This window comes from Hyperoodon ampullatus (genome assembly GCF_949752795.1).
Source record: "Hyperoodon ampullatus genome assembly, chromosome: 9".
NCBI lineage: Eukaryota > Metazoa > Chordata > Mammalia > Artiodactyla > Ziphiidae > Hyperoodon > Hyperoodon ampullatus.
In genome coordinates this window covers 52,660,876-52,679,314 of record NC_136922.1, presented here as the reverse complement: position 1 = coordinate 52,679,314, position 18,439 = coordinate 52,660,876, and the positions used below count along the sequence as shown (strand labels likewise).

General features: G+C 35.5%; 1 protein-coding gene across 3 annotated transcripts in view; it reads right to left on the bottom strand.

Annotated features, from left to right (window-relative positions):
• Positions 1-18,439, bottom strand: part of PEX1 (peroxisomal biogenesis factor 1) — a gene marked incomplete at its 5' end in the record, with an annotated part of 68,200 nt that overhangs the window by 16,513 nt on the left and 33,248 nt on the right. For 2 of the 3 annotated variants that reach the window (XM_079711107.1, XM_079711108.1), the window contains 12 exons: positions 785-915; positions 1,181-1,375; positions 2,398-2,628; positions 3,792-3,968; positions 4,780-4,883; positions 4,967-5,109; positions 7,521-7,585; positions 10,619-10,753; positions 12,251-12,417; positions 12,849-13,038; positions 15,218-15,372; positions 17,191-17,361. In XM_079711107.1, coding sequence (XP_079567233.1) covers positions 785-915; positions 1,181-1,375; positions 2,398-2,628; positions 3,792-3,968; positions 4,780-4,883; positions 4,967-5,109; positions 7,521-7,585; positions 10,619-10,753; positions 12,251-12,417; positions 12,849-13,038; positions 15,218-15,372; positions 17,191-17,361 — 1,864 coding nt within the window. The remainder of the gene's footprint in view (positions 1-784; positions 916-1,180; positions 1,376-2,397; positions 2,629-3,791; positions 3,969-4,779; positions 4,884-4,966; positions 5,110-7,520; positions 7,586-10,618; positions 10,754-12,250; positions 12,418-12,848; positions 13,039-15,217; positions 15,373-17,190; positions 17,362-18,439) is intronic. The other variant, XM_079711109.1, reaches the window with a different exon arrangement.

The following is an 18,439-nucleotide window of genomic DNA, read 5'->3' as shown; positions in this document are numbered from 1 at the left end:
CCATTTTTAACTTTCTTTAAATTGAGATATAATTGACATATAAGGTTGTATTAGTTTTAGGTGTACAACATAGTGATTTGATATATGTACATATTGTGAAAGAATTACCACAATAAGTATAGATATCATCCATCATCACCTCAGTTACATTTTTTTTCTTGTGAAAAGAATTTTTAAGATCTATTAGTAACTTGAAAATATATACTACAGTATTGTTAACTGTAGTCATCATGCTGTACATTACAGAGGAATGCATTTCTTGAATTAAGTTGAATCATTGACCTAGAATGGTTCCCAGTCTATGGGTCTCAGACTCCAAAGTTACTAGTGAGACAACTGCAGGCCTATAAATTCAAATGTATACTAAACATGGTCTACAAGTGAATAAATGTGAATGTATTTAAATGTTCTTTAATTATTAATGAGATTAATAAAATATAAGTTATTTTGAAAACAAAACAGTTGTATTTTCATAATTTTTGGAGACTATAGTGGAATCATTTTGGGCTTTTGATTTTCCTTTTTTTCTTTGACGCTTTTAAAATTAAACCAGGTCATTAACCAATTCATTTGATTATATTTGAGTTATTTATAATGAAAATTCATTTTTGACTTCTATATTCCTGAAGTTTTGGGGTATTTAAATGCATGGCTACTAAGCAAATGTTTTGAATTGCTTTTAAATATTCAAAATGTTATTTGTGATTTTAAAAGAACTTTAAAAGTTTGAATAACTGTCACCTGTAATAATATCTATACTTCTGAATCAGAATCTTTTACTTACAGCTCAGCAAAGTTCTTCCAGTCATCTTCACTGATGGATGGCCTTGTGTGACTGAGCGCAGTCATTAAATGTGACTGACTAATAGCCAGACTGGTTCTGATGGGGCCTGGTTGGTTAAGGGCATCATCCTCCTTAAATTAAAAAAAAGACAAAAGTTAACTTAGAGACATGATGGAAAAGGAAGTCCAAGTGTTATTTCTTTTTGCCAGTTTTCTTAGACTATACATTCCCTTTCTCATACGATTACTAAAAATTGTTAGCACATAATCATTTGACTGATGTGTTTCAGTCCCTTGTTTATAAAGAGCTCATTTACTAATCAAAAAAATACATATCAAAAAGGAAAAACAATTTTTAAAAAGTTTTACAATTAAAATGAAGAGGAAAAAGCCATACTCCAATTTGGCTTTGGTATCTGCCTTTGATAATACTGATATCTGCCCTCAGTTGATCTCTTTGTTCCTGTGTGAGCTCTTGATAACCCTCTTGTGAGGCTGTTCTGAAGACTGGGGGTTGTGAAGACAGATCTTTCCCAGGAACTCCAGGAAAATCCCGAGTCATGGAGCTTGGTGCTGACAGGCATTGTGAGCTCTTCGTTGTTAAGCATAATAATGAGAGAAGGAAGGGAGAAGGGGAGAGAGGAAGGGAGGGAAAAAGAGCAAAGGAGAAAAAAATTATGTATTTATCAAAGATAGAATTATGAACTTTAAGCAATAAAACTTTAACATGGGTAAGGTTACATTTTAACTAACTGAAATTAAGTAAGTTTAAAATACGTTCATATTCTATAAAGGTTCATCTATACCTATGTTGTTGAACCACCACAGAGTGAAAACTGCCATCATACAAGGTTTTTATAATGCTTTGTTATTAAATCCACCACAAATGCCCTAATGATAGGGTATACACTAAGGTTCTGGGACATTTCTACATGTAAGTTAAGAAACAGAAAACAAAGACTAGAATTAAAACAGCTTACTATTCTTGAGAATAAAAATGGGTTATGTTTATATTTTTTAAAACCTAATAAAGAAAATTTACCCAAAAATTACTAAATATTTGTAAAAATGTTATGTTAACCAATAAAGCAACAGTGAACCACTGTTAATTTTTTGAGATATGTGTCAAATGCTATTTTAGTTTAGAAAAACAATGATATTGCCCAAATTTAAACATTTTCCTTGTTGAAACATTATTATTACTAATAACTTTTTCATTGTGCTTATATTTTCCACCAGAAGTATTACCAATAGATAACATTTGGTTGTTAGAATTTTTGACATTATTGTACCAAATTTCTCATTATCCTCAACTGTTCTATAATAATAATTTAAGTTTAATACAAAATGAATCTGCTACTAAAGATGTTTTAAAGCCACTAATGAAGGGAGAAAAACCTGAAAGAAACCAAAGGGTAATCACAACCACTGGCTACTTCGGCTCCCCTTACTGCCAGCTCTGTCTTAAGGTGGAGTGAAAATGATTAGTGTAAGAAAAGACTGTTTTACTGAAGGACAAACCAACCAGAAAGAACATGTGGGGCTAGTTAGGACATAAATTACACCAACATACAGCTGTCTATTTCAGAATTGTACAGTGACTGCACAAGGTACCAAATCAGAAGAGGTTCCGTTTCCAAGTTCTGATTCATAAGAGCTTCCAAAGTAGAGCCGGTACATATTGAATTTTGATTCATCTGGAAGCACCTCAGACATCTCTAGAGAAACAAGGGACTGCTCTAAGCCACATTCTCCATCTCCAGCTGAATCATCAGAGCCACTGCTGTGGTTAAGAAAAACCATTGAAGACAGACTCAGGTCACTATCAGAGCTGGAACCTCCATCCTAAAACACACAAAAGGACAACCAGTTATAAAGCTCTAAATAGTCCACAATTCAAAAATAAACCACACAGAGACAGCATTCTAACAGACCAGTACAAGGAAACTTGAGGCATTTTTTTTTTTTTACAAAAGCTCTTATTGATTCTCTAATGGTTCTGAGTCACATCACAAAATTTTAACTATTAAAATAAGGAAAGACCAAATGGAATGTGTAGATAACTTGCCAACCGTCTCCCCCAAAACTAACAAAGCTAGGACTCAGATCGATTTTATTTTCATGTCTCTTTCAATTCACATTTTTCTACTCTGAAATGATAAAGCACTCTATAACATGGTTGATTCATCATTATAGAGTAGTTTACTTGTAAACACCTTTTTTCCCCTTTCATTAGCAGAAAAAAAACTTCAATGGCTTGCCAAAATAAATAGCAAAAACTTGGTAGTATCTAAATTTAGTCCCTGCAAGAATCTCCAACAAAATGTAGGAGAGGGGAGTACACAGTTGAAAAGCCTTCCCAGAAAATATATGGTAAAGTCCATAATGTGGCGGAGATCAAATTATTTTCTGCCAAAATTAAAATATTATCCTTAGAGAAAAAAACTGATTCTAGGGCTGGAGAACAGAGATGATAAGATAAACCTAGAACATCTTGTTATATAGGGAAGTAAGTAAGTGATCAAAGGATGATGAGGACATATCAAAAGGACACAGAAGTCATCCAAAAGGGGCTCCTATTGGCCATATCTGGGACTATTTGAGTTTCAAAATAACTATCTGATGATCTTTTTTAAAAGTAAAAAACGACAAAAAAAAAAAAAAAAAAAAAAAAAAAAAAAAAAAAAAAAAAAAAAAAGTAAAAAACGAATTTAAAATCTCAATATAATTCTTATCTCAATTCAAAGAATATCCTTCCACACACCAATATATTTTGCCAGTAGTAAGGTAATGTTAGAGAAACAGACACCAAACTCTTCATATAATTACAAATTCTCTGCAAAGCCAATATTCCAATTATGGTACACTCGACTAAAGGTAAATTTCTATACAGTTAACTAAAGTTGTTAAAAAATAGGAATTTTTTTTAAGGTTGAAATTTTGGCACTGAACTAACTGCTCATATCACTCATAAGACACCATAATAACGATCTCCTCATATAACTCACCTGCAGTCCACAGGACAGCAGCCTTCCATGTAAGGCCTCTAACTGGGCATTGTAAAGTAAAGCTTTCAGATCAGCTCCCGTAAAGGAATTGGTTACTGATGCCACTTTCTGAAGGTCCACATCATCTGCCAGAGGTAGAGAGTCACTGAGAACGTTTAAAATTTCAAGACGTGACACCTGAAGGGAGAAAAACTAATTGATTTAACAAATAAAATTGAATATGTTATTTTAAACTGTGTATTCTAGGATTTTTCTTATAAATTCACTTCATATATCTTATAAGCTTTACAAATAAGTTGAGGAATGTACCACTAGACTACATCTATCTTCCTTGGAACTTCTTCCCTAACAGAAGGAACACAGGCAGGAAAATGAATGAAAATCAACATTCTTAACTACTCAGTGTAAATCATTTCTAATTCAGACAGTGCTTATTTTCTAGATTTGGGCAAATGAGACAAGAAAGTGTTTTGAAAGAAAAATTAAAATAACTGCTACATGTGATATACAGACATTTTATACCTTTGATTATTCATTTGTCTATTTCTTCTTTTACTCATTCATTTCTAAATTTGGGAACAAGAGCTCCATCAACATAGGACTAGGAAAAAGTCATATCTCCATGTAACATGCACAGATGCTTCCTAGTCCTATGCTTGATTCAGTATCAGTCTTTTGTCAGGATAATGAGGCATGTGATCTTTGAACACAGGGAACATGGAAATGCAATACTTGTTTTCCTTCTTGTTTTTCCAATTGGCCAACACTGAAAGAGTATGAAGTTTTCAGACTTGCATGGAATGGCTGGGTCAAAAAAAGGCTTTGCATCTAATTCAGAATCTTTTCATGCTGTTAAGAAAGCAGTGACTAAGGCCTTTGCTGAAAGCTGGTCTTCTAAGGACAACTTCTATTACCTGGCAGAAGTAAAGTTCACAAGGAAAGAGTATAGCATTTGTTGGATTTTGGACTCAAAATATGAAATTGTCACCTGATCAGGAGGAGGACAGTATACACATTTATCAAGTCGGCCAGGCCTGAGCAGGGCAGGGTCAATCAAGTCAGGGCGACTAGTGGCAGCCAATACATAAACACCTAGAGGGGGGAAATAAAAATCCTTTACTAAATCCTGGTGAAATTTTGTTATAAGAAGATATTTCTGCATTTACAATTATTACCCTGTAAGCCTTCTACTCCATCCAACTGAGTCAGCAACTGGTTAACTACACGATCTGTAACTCCTGTATTATCGTGGCCTCGTCGAGGTGCAATAGATTCAAATTCATCAAAGAAAAGGATGCAGGGCTTTGCAGCCTGCGCTCTGGGGAAACAAACAGTATTTCCTAACTGAGTAGGGCTTCAGAGTCTGAAAAGTAATTTCATATATATATCTATATCTGTATACACATACACACACATATATATTTATGTATTTATTTAATTCTTCACAACAAACCCTTAAGGAAGGCAAGGCATATGTAATTATCCTTGTTTTCAGTAAACCAGGTCTTAGAGAGGTCAGGGAAGACACATGCCCTCTGGACAGAGACTAAAACAAAAACCAGTCTTACTCAATGAGTGAAATGCTTCTTTGATTCTTATTACAAGTAAACTCTTTTGAATATGCTTATTGGCCACCTGAACTTCTTTTGTGCAATGTCTCTTCATGTCTTTTGACCATTACATCTTGGCGAGCTTAGTACTTTTATTTTGTAAGGCTCTCTATAAAATATATTTTAGTTATATATATTACATTTTTTTCTAACTTGAACTTTGACATATAGTTTTATTAATTTATTAACTAATTTTGTTTTAATTAAAAAGAAGATAACGTAAGTTCCATCTCTGGTAAAAGGATGGACTAGATGTCTAAAGAATCGCCCCTAATACAAAATATCTGTCATGGTGACGGAAAAAATCCAACAAATATCTTAGTAAATACATGGCAAGTAAGATAAATCTGGGGCCAACAACACACTGGATTACCTGTGCCTTGAAAGTTTGGCAAAACTCTCTTAAAACACCAACTAGGTCTGATGTTTGATTTATGCAAGTATTTTTAACTAGTGCCCATTTTTTTCCTACCTTTACAAGACTATTCATATTTTGTTTCTTCCTTGCTTGACTTTGGTCAAATATATTTTGTCTATGTTACCCAAGTTTCAAAAATACTGGCATAAAGTTTATAATATTATTTCACAATATTCCCTTATTATCTTTTACATTTCTGGTATATCTTTAGTCTTGCCCTCCTCCCCTTTATCCCTAATGTTGTTTATTCATGCTTGCTTTCTTCTTGATCAGGCTTGCTGGAGATCAACTGTATCAGGTTTACAAAACATATTTGGGTTTGTGAACTTCTCTACTGAATTGTTTTCTATTTCACTAATTTCTGTTCTTTATTATTTCCCTCTTTATTTTAATTTATATCTGTATTTTTCTAATTTCATGAGATGGATACCTAGTGATTAACTTTCAGTCTTTTTTTCTTTTCTAAAAATTAAAAGCTGTATTTTCCTTGAAATAAGTTTTGCAGTATCTCACAATTTTAATAAACAGCATTTTCCTTATTAGTGCTCATTATTTTCCATTAGATCTCTTCTTTCACTTATGATTTATTTAGTTTTTAAAAAATACCTAAATGTATGGGGGGGGCTTATCCTTTTTTTGATTATTTTAACTTGTGTTTTCAGAAAATGGAGTCTGTATGATATTATTTCTTTGAAACACTGCAATCGCTATGTATGGCCTGACATATGGCCAATTTTCAAAAATGTTCCAGGTGTGCTTGAAAAGAATGTGTATTCTCCAATAGTTGGGTACATGTTCTAAATATGCTTACATCAACCTTGCTGAATGTTTTTTAAATCTTCTAAATTTTTTACTATTTTGTTAAACTATTTTTTCACTAACTAATTACTGAGAACTGTGTTAAAATCTTCTACTATGAAGGTGGATCTGTCAATTTCTCCTTGGAGTTCCATAAATTTTTGCCTTAAGTATTTTGAAGTTACAGTATTAGATACAAATAATTTTATAATTGTAATATATTTCTGGTAAATTGAACCTTTTGTCAATATGTGGTTGACTGTCTTTACCTGTAATAGGCTTTTCTGGTAATATTCTTTTCTTAAATTGGGTGGTAGCAATACAAGAGTTCATTTTATTATTCTTTAAAATATATATGTACATTATATATATTCTCCTAACTGCATATTTTATAATAAAATTTTAGTGGAATGGAACAAAGTAACTCTTTCATTTAGAAGCTTCCTGTAATCCCATCACATTTAAATAATTTTTTTACTCTTAAATATTAGCTTCTATATTCATATGTATTTTTATAAAAATGCAGTAATAATTATACTCTATTTTAATTACATTGGCCACATGGAATCTTAATTTATAAAAGAGATAAAGTGGGGTAATTATGTGCTTCATATACTTTGAGAATCCTTGAATAACCACTTATGATTCCACTTTCAGCATTTCAGAAATATTTCTATTGTAAATATAAAACCAAATAATTTCCAAAACTTAATATCAAAAATGTTTTATATTTAAGTGGTATTTGGTAAAACAGTGAATTTTTGTTCTTCAGTTTATTAATAACCCACATAAATCACAGGTTTCAAACATCAGTTTTTCATAAAAACAACTGAAGACCAAAAAGCATTGACTGATAAATAACCAGAGTCAGTTACTTAAAAAAAACATTCACTGGTAACTAACCTAATAAAAATATCCCGTACAGCTTGTTCACTTGCTCCAATATATTTGCTGAGTAACTCTGGTCCCTATTAGGTAAAATAAAATTAAATTAGAATTAATTCAAAACTATCTAAAAACAAAATATAATTTTTGTTCATGACTAAGTCTAAATGCAACAATAGAAAAATTTTAATATAATGAATGGATTTCTCTGAACTACATTTAAAAAATTAATGCGGCTGGACTAAATATCATACCACAAGTTCTATACTTGGTGTTTCCTTTGCTTAGAACATTTGTCCCCAGAGAGTCTCATGGCTCATTGCTTCATTTTATTTAGATCTCTGACAAAATGCCACATCCTCAGAAAGGCCTTGTCTGACAAACCCATCTATGACCCACTCCAGTTACTTTACACCTCCTTCCCTTGACTGTTTTCCTACCTAGTACCTACCACCACCTGACAGTATATTATACACTGAATGTGTCTGTTTATTGTCTCCCTCCCTCCACTAGTAGAATATAAGCTCCGAAAAGGCAGTTTTGTTCATTACTGAATCCCCAGTGCCAAAAACAGTGTCTGCTACATAATAAGTACTGAATAATTATTTGTTTAGTAAGGTAATGAATGGTTTAAAAAGGGAAAATGTTCCATTTATCTCAAATCTTTGGAGACTCCAAAAAATATGTAATGTGACATGAATTACTTTAATTGGCATCTTCAGTAACTGAAACCAATTTATTTGCTCAGAAGTTGAAGAATATATCATTTTTCCTAAAAGTCAACTGACAAAACTTTCAAAACAAACTTTACTACATATAACAATATCAATAATGAGGACAGTCTTTCCTTAAATTGGGATATTTTAAAAAATTGAATAGGCCCTAAAGTGATCTCCAATGAAAAATCATTACCTTGAAAAGACCAAAAAGTGATCAGGATATGTGACCAAAATAAAGAATTTCTAATACTCAGCCATCTACATAGTTATTAATATACTAGTATTTGATTATATTTTTTCAATATAGTCAGAGAACTACAGAGGATGGAACAAGAAACAACTAAGGCAAAATATTAGGAAAAAGGCAACATACTGGTGTCAGTGAAAGGGCGGTCTTTGATGCATGCCTCCTAGGATCCACCCTGACCTACACAGCCTCAGCTCTCTACCGAAACCTGTGCATTGAGAACTCATCCCAATTGTGATTTGAAGATTTACTAAAGGGAAGAGATAAGATGTCCTCCCTAATGGAACAATCTAAAATACAACAATATTTGCAAGTGTTAATCTTGAAAATTATATGTTAAAAAAAAAGTAAAACTACATTCTAGTGACAAGTAAAAAAGAAGAATATGGTCATAGTTATTCCAAATTCCAAAAAAAGAAGATAGGAAAATTAAAAAGTTATAGCTCTCCATCAATGCCAGGATACCCACATAACCAGCTCAGAAAATCTCATGTGATAAAAAGAGGGTAGGCATAACCCAACTGCAAATTAATAAACTGGCTTTCAGATTATAAATCAATTTTGAATAAGTTTACAATACAGGTTTCCCTCACTTTTTGAAGTTTGCTTTACACTACTTCACTTTTATGAAAGACCTACATTAGTAACAGTTTTCGCTAACAAAGAAATCCAAAGGAAATGTTCACGTTTATGAAAAAGGGTGAAAAGCAAAAAGCATTCAGTGTTTGTCCCGCTGTGAGCTGTTGGAGAGGCAGAACATACCCCAGCAGCAACAGTAGCGCCACCAACCTTCTTCCTAGGGGACTACACGCAGCATCGAGCCATCATAGTTTTGAACTGTGTCTGGGAGCAGCTGTGCTTTATCTCGATTTATTTTGTTCATCCATTAGCAAGATGTGTCCAATTGCTTCTTTGTTTTCTACCATTTCAGTTTACAGTAATGTTTCATAGAAACACTACTTCTGGATGGTGGGGGGAAATCTGAATATGATTCCTTTGCCTTGAAATGTAATCACTCTTTGGCAAACAAATATTGCTGGGGTGCTGAAGCTGTACAAATAAGACAGCACATCCCAGACCATAATGACACACCAGTGGTGGAGTGTGAAGCATTACCCAAAATGATCTGCTAGCATGTCCTTTAATGACCATACTCACCCTATATCTGAAAAAATTTAACTTGGTGTGACACAGCAAGGGTGAAATATAGCCAACAAATAAAAACCCCAGCTACCTGCCTTAGTGTGGTCTCCAGCCCCTAGTCTTCTAGGTTTTCTTCCCCCTTCAAGTTTGCTCTTTTATCTGATTATTTAGGCGTAATTCTATTTTATAATGCATGAAGATCTGCCTTAAGCAAGAACATAATAAGCCCTACAAAAGAGAGATGCCTCATTATTCAATTTCCCACACAGTTAAACTAATAGATGGATCACTGCTCCTACTAGTTTTCCAAATATGAGATTAACCCGCTATCAAGAAACATAAATGGTGTTGGCAAGGATATGGAGAAATAGGTATACTCACTCACACACTGCTGGTAGGAATGTAAAATGGTGTGGTCCTCAAAAACTTACACATAGAATTACCATATGACCCAGAAATTACACTCCTGGGTATATATGATTTCCAGAGAAATGAAAACATATGTCCACATAGAAATTTATATACAAATGTTTATAGCAGCGTTATTCATAATAGCCAAAAAATGGGAACAACCCAAATGTCCACCAATGATGAATGGATAAACAAACTGTGGCATATCCACACCACCTTAAAAAAGACTGACTATCATCCCGCCATAAAAAGGACTGAACTACTGAGGCATGCTACAACTTGGATGAACCCTGAAAACATTATGCTAAGTGAAAGAAGCCAGACACAAAAGGTGACATATTGCATGATTTCTTTTGTATGAAATAGCTAGAACAGACAAATCCATAGAGACAGAAAGCAGATTAGTGGTTGCCAGGGGCTGGGGGAAGGAGAATGGGCTGAAAAAGTTTTGCAACTAGAGAGAGGTGCTGGCTACACAGCATTGTGAATGCACTAAATGCCACTGAAATGTACACTTTAAGACAGTTAATTATGTAAATTTTCCCTCAATTAAAAAAAAAAAAAGAGAAGACAAAAAAGATAAATGCCAAACATACCTTGACACTAATAAAATTCATTCCACTCTCTCGTGCAATTACTCCAGCTAGTAAGGTTTTTCCTGTTCCAGGAGGACCATACAACAGCACTCCTGTCCTTTGTCGTATGGGCAAGTTTGCAAATAATTCTGGGTACTGAAAGAAAAATATGACAAAGAACTCAACTCTAAAACAAATGACTAAGCAGTGGCCAAAGATCAATGTATAGAAAAAAGTACTTGGGTGGTAACAACGGCCACCTTTATGACAGTACAATGATAGAAAAAACATTCCTACTCAGAATAATAAATGAACTCAAAGGAACTACCACAGATTTTTCCCAATTGGACCATGGAATACATTCCACATAAAAAGCATATAAATGCATCAGAACTTCTTTCCATTTTTTCCTGTTTTTTTTTTTAAACATTATAATAGTACTACATTAATAAAATAAAAACTAACCTTTTAACAAGTATCCTGCCTTCCACTTGTATGGTTCATGGGGCAAGTTATGACAGCTATGTATATTCAAATATATTCAATCAAAGAAAGAAAATAAATAATAGAGAAGCATGTGTAATTATAATCGACAGTAAAATCTCCCAAGAGTCTCAATGCTGAACAAGTAACTGACTGCTTCTAAATTATCTTCTAAATCACCAGCTTCTCAGCAAGAAAGCTTTTTGAACAGGTGAGCCAAACATCAGGCTACTGTCAGCAATCTCCTAGTCTCCTCTATTAAGTACACCTATTTAGTCCCACGTGTTGACAAAATTTCAACCTCATCTCGACCTCCATTCTAACCTGAAAGAGGCCCCAAAGTCAGCACTTAGGCAGATGGCCTCACGTATCTGGCCCGGGATGCATCTGGATACTGATGTTTGGTGCCCAGACCCAGCATTTGGGGTCATGACCCGCAGGCAAGTACTTCCCATGCCCCTGTTCTCCCAAACAGGCTTTAACCCCCAGTCCTGGGCTGCACTCAGTATGTCCCAGGCCCCACCAGACAGTTCCCAGGACTGTCTGTAACTGAGGTCCTTACATGTAACTGAGATCCTTACCCATTTCTTTATCTCTTTGGATGGGCCCCTGATCTCATGCAAAGATCCTTTTCTCTCAGGTTTCTGATTCAAACACACCACCTCCTAGATTCTACTTTTGATCTTCTAAAGAACAATCTACAACTGCCCCCTCTATCCTGCTGTCTGCCTGGTCTATGCTGCCTGCTAACTCTGCCTTTCTAGACTGGCATCCAGAGTCTAGAAATCTGGCTTAATCCATCAGCTCTGTGGATCTAAATGACTCTCCCACCTGCCAGTTTATTCCTATCTGTTTCTGCTCAACCCTAGCTGACTGTTCATTTGCTTTAGTACAACCTGGACGATTCAAGAAAAACACAAGAACTCTGAAATTCACATCAAAATGTGTTTACTATAAATATCACCTCAGCTTTCTTTCCAGGCAAGGAATACATCAGATACTTTAAAAATCAGAGTGCCAAAAATAGGACTGGACATTTATTTGGTAATAATAAATACTTGTTGGACCAAATGGAAGCTGGGCAAGCCAACATATACAGCCAGAACCGATGGATGATTCAGTGGTTCTTCTGGCAGTCGGTAGTGCTTGGTTTGGTTGTTTTTTAAGTACCTTGGCTGGTAACTCGATAGTGTCCACAAGTATCTGCCGAACTTCGTGTAATCCTCCAATCTTATCCCAGCCCAGGTCCCTAGGGTTATGCAGGTCGACATTTCGCAGAGACACAGGAATAAATCCTCGGAGAGCCTTTCGCAAGTCCAATGTTGTTAAAACTAATTCTGTTTAAAAATAAACAAAACTTCTTTTGGTAGTCCTATTTGTATATGAATTTTCAAAACATGCCATCATACTGTTGACCTCTCTTACCCATTTTCCCCTCCCTTACCCCTTCCACTCTAGTAACCACCACTCTGTTCTTTGTATCTATGTGTTTATGTTTAGTTTGGTTTGTTCATTTATTTTATTTTTTTGTTTTTTATGTTCCACATGAGTGAAATCATGTTATTTGTCTTTCTCCATCTGATTTCACTTAGCCAATCTTAACTCAATTAAAAAAATGCCATCAATTTAGCTGGAAATGCCAATTTTCTACTCAAATAGCTGCTTATTTATACTAAAATGGAATATATTTAATTCTTACCTTACTACAATTACACTTCTCCACGACGGAAAGAAGAGTCCAAATTTTGGTTTTAACAGTAAAACTTACCTTCCCTGGTGGATATACTCTGATGAGAGAGACAAGAATGTATGGCTCGATCCATAAGCACTGTAAAATCTCTAGCCACAAACCCTTCAGTTTCTTTTGCTATACACTGCAGATCAAGATCAGTGAACTTGTTCATATCACAGTCTAGTTTATTTTTTATTACATTATACAGAATTTCACATCTTTGATCCTGAAGAAAAAAACACAAAATTCAAATTTATAATTTTACTCGAAGTGCAAATTTCTGTACATGTATTTTGAGAAATATCAGGTTGACAATCTACAGGGACAGAAAGCAGATTGGTGTTTGCTTGCAGGTGGAGTGGGGGAGGGATGATTGCAAAGGGGCAGTAGGAAACATGGGAGGGATGGAAATGTTTGCTACTTTAATTGTGGTGATGGTTTCATGGTGTGTGTGTATATATATATATATATATATATATATATATATATATATGTTAAAACTCATCAAATTGTACACTTTAAATAGTGAGTATGTTGTCTTCAATTACACCTTAATAAAGTTGTAAAAAAAAAATCACATTCATAAATGATTGCTCTCTTTCTCCAGTAAGAAGATTTTTATTTTGGTTCCTTTAAGGGTTGTTGTTATTCCTATAAAACATAATTCTAAAAACACATTCAATGACCAATACCACTACCATTCTGTTATGCTTAATAACAGGTGTATTTTTATTCTTCAATAACAGTTAATTAGCACAGGGTCTGAATATTTAGAGTAGACGTAAGAATTTTAAACAAGAAGTTAAAATAAGCTTGCCTGTCCCAAAGCATTCTTTTTGAGCGTGCTGCCACTAAAACCATCAGGATTGAAGTCCCCAGAGATGATGGGCTGTATATATTTGGTCTTTGTCTTGCTTCTGGCACAGATCTCCTAAAACCCTTAAAATGTCCTAATGATAAGAGTGATAAAGGTGTCTTGACATTAATAACAAACCCCTTTTAGCCACACCTGAGTTTACGTTAATGAGGTGACTTTTGGAAAGCACCTAAGTATGGGGGCTGGTTGCCAGGGGAACCAACCTTGACTAGAGGATTGAAACTTTCAGTCCCACCCCCTGATTTCCAGGGAGGGGAGAGGGACTGGAGGCTGAATCAATGACAATGGCCAGTGCTTTAATCAGTCATGCCTATGTAACAAAGCTTCCATAAAAGCCTAAAAGGACGGGGTTGGAGAGCTCCCAGGTTGGAGAACCAGAACACTTCCATGTGCCACCGGGCCAGGCCCCAAACTCCACAAGGACAGAAGCTCCTTTGTTTTGGACTTCATCCTATGTATCTTTTCATCTGACTGTTGATTTGTACCCTTTAATATTCTTTGTAACAAACTGGTAATCTAGTGAGTAAACTAGTTTCCCAAGTTCTGTGAGTTGTTCTAGCAAATTAATTGAACCCAAAGAGGGAATAGTGGGAACCTCTGACTTATCACCAGTCAGAAGCACCGGTAACGTTGGCATCTGAAGTAGAGGGCTGTCTCTTGGAACTGAGGCCTTAACCTGTGGAATCTGACGCTCTCTCTGGGTAGTGTCAGAATTGAGCTGAATTGCAGGACACCCAGTTGGTGTCCAAAAATTGCTTGATGGTGTGGGGAAAAAACCCACATGTTGGAAATGGGTGCCAGAGTCATAGTGGGTACAGAATATTAGTGCTGGTAAAAAAAAAAGTTTAGTCAGTCAAATTTTTAAAAGAAGAAATGCTTAAAAAAAGGTAAATATGTGAGGTGATGGATGTGTTAATTAACTTGATTGTGGTAAAGATTTCACAATGTACATGTATAGCAAATCATCATGTTGTACACTTTAAATATATATAATTTTACTTGTCAATTATATCTCACTAAAGTGGAAAAAAAATTCTAATTTCCATAGTGTATTTACAGATTTTACCAATGCGAAATGAAGCAGTTCAGAATTTGTAGGGTTTTTGTTTCTTTTTAAATGGAATAAAAAAAGAAAACTTAATAATAATAATAATAAAAAAGAAATGCTGTTTTATAAAAAGACATTTCCTTGGAAAGTTCCTGGTAATATTTCGGATGGTTACAAACGAAAATTGTGCATCTAATAGCAAAACATTCACTGAAGGTCGATTTTTAAGTACCCTTAAGATCACTAACATAAGCATTACTTTAAAGCCATAAATCATTAATAAAATTGAAAAATATGTAATTTATATAAAAAGTGACATGGGAATTCCCTGGCGGTCCAGTGGTTAAGATTCCACACTTCCACTGCAGGGGGCATGGGTTCAATCCCTGGTTGGGAAACTAAGATCCTGCATAACACGCAGCACAGCCAAAAAAAAAAAAAAGGGACATATTTCAATAATCTTCACAAGTAGTATGTTACCTGGTCGGGAGGTTGAATATGCTGGACACACTGAAATATGTGAATTCCTTGAGCAGAAACAAGTAAAGGATGTAGAGAATGTTGAGACTGGCTTGTAGCAATCAGTGCCACCAAACTTCCCATGGAAATAAACTCTTTCACCACATCGTTCAAAGCTAGAATTAAGTAATATAGTGTAAAAACTTAGTACACAAAAGCATGAAATTTTAAAATCATACATTCATTAATAATAATAACCTAAACTTGAGCTTTAAGGTGGAGTATGAATGGAATGGCTCCTCTTTACCGTTTAAAAGTTAAATCTTCCATTCATTCATCAGTTTATCTACTGAGGACCTAATATTGGCCAGGCTCTAGTCAATCTAATGAAGGTATAGGAAGCACTGTAAACTCTGTATACTCAGAACAATGCCTAGGTGAGGTCCCTTCATCTAGATCTTATTAAGTAAATGAAAAGGAGTCTCTGAAATAAATATTATAGAAGGATGATAATAAAACACAATATGGAAGTTTAAGTAAGCAAAATACAGCTCATATTCCTATGACTTCCTGAACAATCTCTTTCTACTCTAGCTTTTGCAAGGTTTGGCTGGTATGAGGTTAGAACTGAAACAGGCATTAATAACATATACCTGAGTCCTGACCTAGAAATCTGCAGCATTCCCTTAAACACTAGACTAACAAGTCTTGCAGATGCTACAGGATTCCAAATGTGAGATTAACACCAGTTTACGGTAACCCAAGCCACTGTGGTTGCATTTTTTATCTATTTCACCTCTTAAGAACCTCGAGGCAGCGGAAGGCTGCGAAATCCTCCAACCCCCACCCTGGTCCCACCCTCTCCTTGAACCCTAAGCTCTAGGCAAAGGAGTATTGTCTAACATACTGTGATTTCTTCACCTCTGTACCTTTGCCTGTGGACCACACTTCCTTTGCAGCTTCATTAGCCTGAAACTGTTCCAAACTAACTTCTACTACTCCATCAAAATTCATCTCAGGGGGCTTCCCTGGTGGCGCAGTGGTTGAGAATCCGCCTACCAATGCAGGGACACGGGTTCAATCCCTGGCCTGGGAAGATCCCACATGCTGCAGGGCAACTAAGCCCCATGCGCTACAACTTACTGAACCTGTGCTCTAGTGCCCGCGAACCACAACTACTGAAGCCCATGCGCCTAGAGCCTGTGCTCAACAAAGAGAGAAGCCACTGCAATGAGAAGCCTGCGCACTGCAACAAGGAGTAGCCCCCACTCGCCACAACTAGAGAAAGCCCTTGTGCAGCAACAAAGACCCAACACAGCCAAAAAAAAAAAAAAAAAAAAAACCAAACTCATCTCAGTTATGAACTCCCCCCAAAAGACCCTGATAATTTCCCACACCATCCTCAATTTAGTGTATGTGCTCCTATCACACCCTGTACATACTTCTAAGAGAACATATCCTACCTACCTCCTAGTTGTGTCATCCTGGACAAATTACATAATCTTTGAATTTCCGTTTACTCACCTGTAAAACCAGGAGAATATCTGCATGTAGAGTACAAAGCAACCCCTAGCCCTGAAAGGGCAGTCAACACGTGGTAGCTATCATTATGACTATCAGTCTTCTGTACTAACATTATACCTGTTTACTTTTATTTCCTTCCCAAGACTCTGAGAATATAGAGTGTGCACAGAAATATTTGTCAAATGAACAAAGCAAGAGTAAATCTGTACAATTCAGCAATTTCTAATAAGTGGAGGGTAATGAAAAGGCCCCAAAGACTAATGATGAAGTCGTAGAATTTTCACACTGCTCTGACTCTACTGATTTTGCTAATACAGAGCAACCTTAGAACGCTACCAGAGGCCTCAAAAGCAACACATTACATAGCACATATTCTGTTCTCTAAAGAGAGAAGATTTACTACGAAGACTGGAAATGCTGTCTGATAAAGGACAAGGGCCTGCAGCCAGCGAGTGAACGTGTTACGTTACCATGTGCGAGCCTCCGGCTCTGCACAGCCTCAGGACTGTGCTCGTGTTCTGGAAGAGCAGACAGGCCAGCAACGAGATCCAGGTCATCCAACAGGACAACAGAAGGCTGCCGCCACACCGCCTCTGAGAAAGCTGCCTCTAGGGCTTTCTGTATGTTTTCAAGCCTTTTTCCTTAACACAGAAGATATGAAATGGTTTTATTGTTATTTGAGGGCTGGGAAAGGTCAGGCTGCCATTGGAAGCATCAGAAAAGCTCAATATTGATTTGACTATGAAAATTCAATCAATACAGTATTTTGTTATATATATATATATATATATCAATCACTAAAATTTGTTAATCATTAACATGGTTTAAATAATACATCCTCAAAGGACTAAGTACTGAATTTTATAAAACTGAAAAAAGGAATATGCTACTATAATTTCTATACATATGTATTTATTTTTCCTTGCCTCATTCCATGGAGAATTTCAGATGGCTTACAACAAAACAGTAAAATAAAAGCAGGATGTGGGAAAATATAAATGAAAGCAGGGGATCACAAGTCAGATAAAATCAAACACAAAGGTAGCCACCTAGAGATCCTAGAATTGCTATATTTGAATCATTAATTTGGCTTCAATCTTCCTGGTGAATCACAAACTTTTAATTTTCAAAGAACAGAGAACATACCAATTCATAAACCAATATAAAGAGTTCCTGTTACTTAGTTCTCAAACAAAATTTTCACATGAGGCTTCAAGCAGACTCTAAAGAGATGGACAATGTCTCTGAAACCACATTTATAGAATATGAAGTAATGGGTTTTCAAAGCCCATTTCTTAGTTTCCTATCATATACTAGATTAAAAAGCAGAATATAATGACTAGTTGGGACTATATGGTAGTGGTAGCCAAGGGGGGAAAAATTAACTACTCAGTAAAATCTTTCTGATTTTTAAAAAATTAAATAGATAATATAAATGTCAAAGATTTTCAAAAGTACAAGTGTACAGCTGACCCAGGAACAACATGGGTTTGAGCTGTGCAAGTCCACTTATATGTGGGTTTTTCCAGCAGTAAATACCACAGTACTGTACCATCCAAGGCTGGCTGAATCTGCGGACACAGAGGGACCATGTATACAGAGGGCTGTGACTCTAAGTTACACAAAGGCTTTCGTTGCATAGAGGCTGGGACCCCAACATTCACACTGTTCAAGGGTCAGCTGTACGTGATAAATTGTAAATCTCCTCTTTGCTGTCCC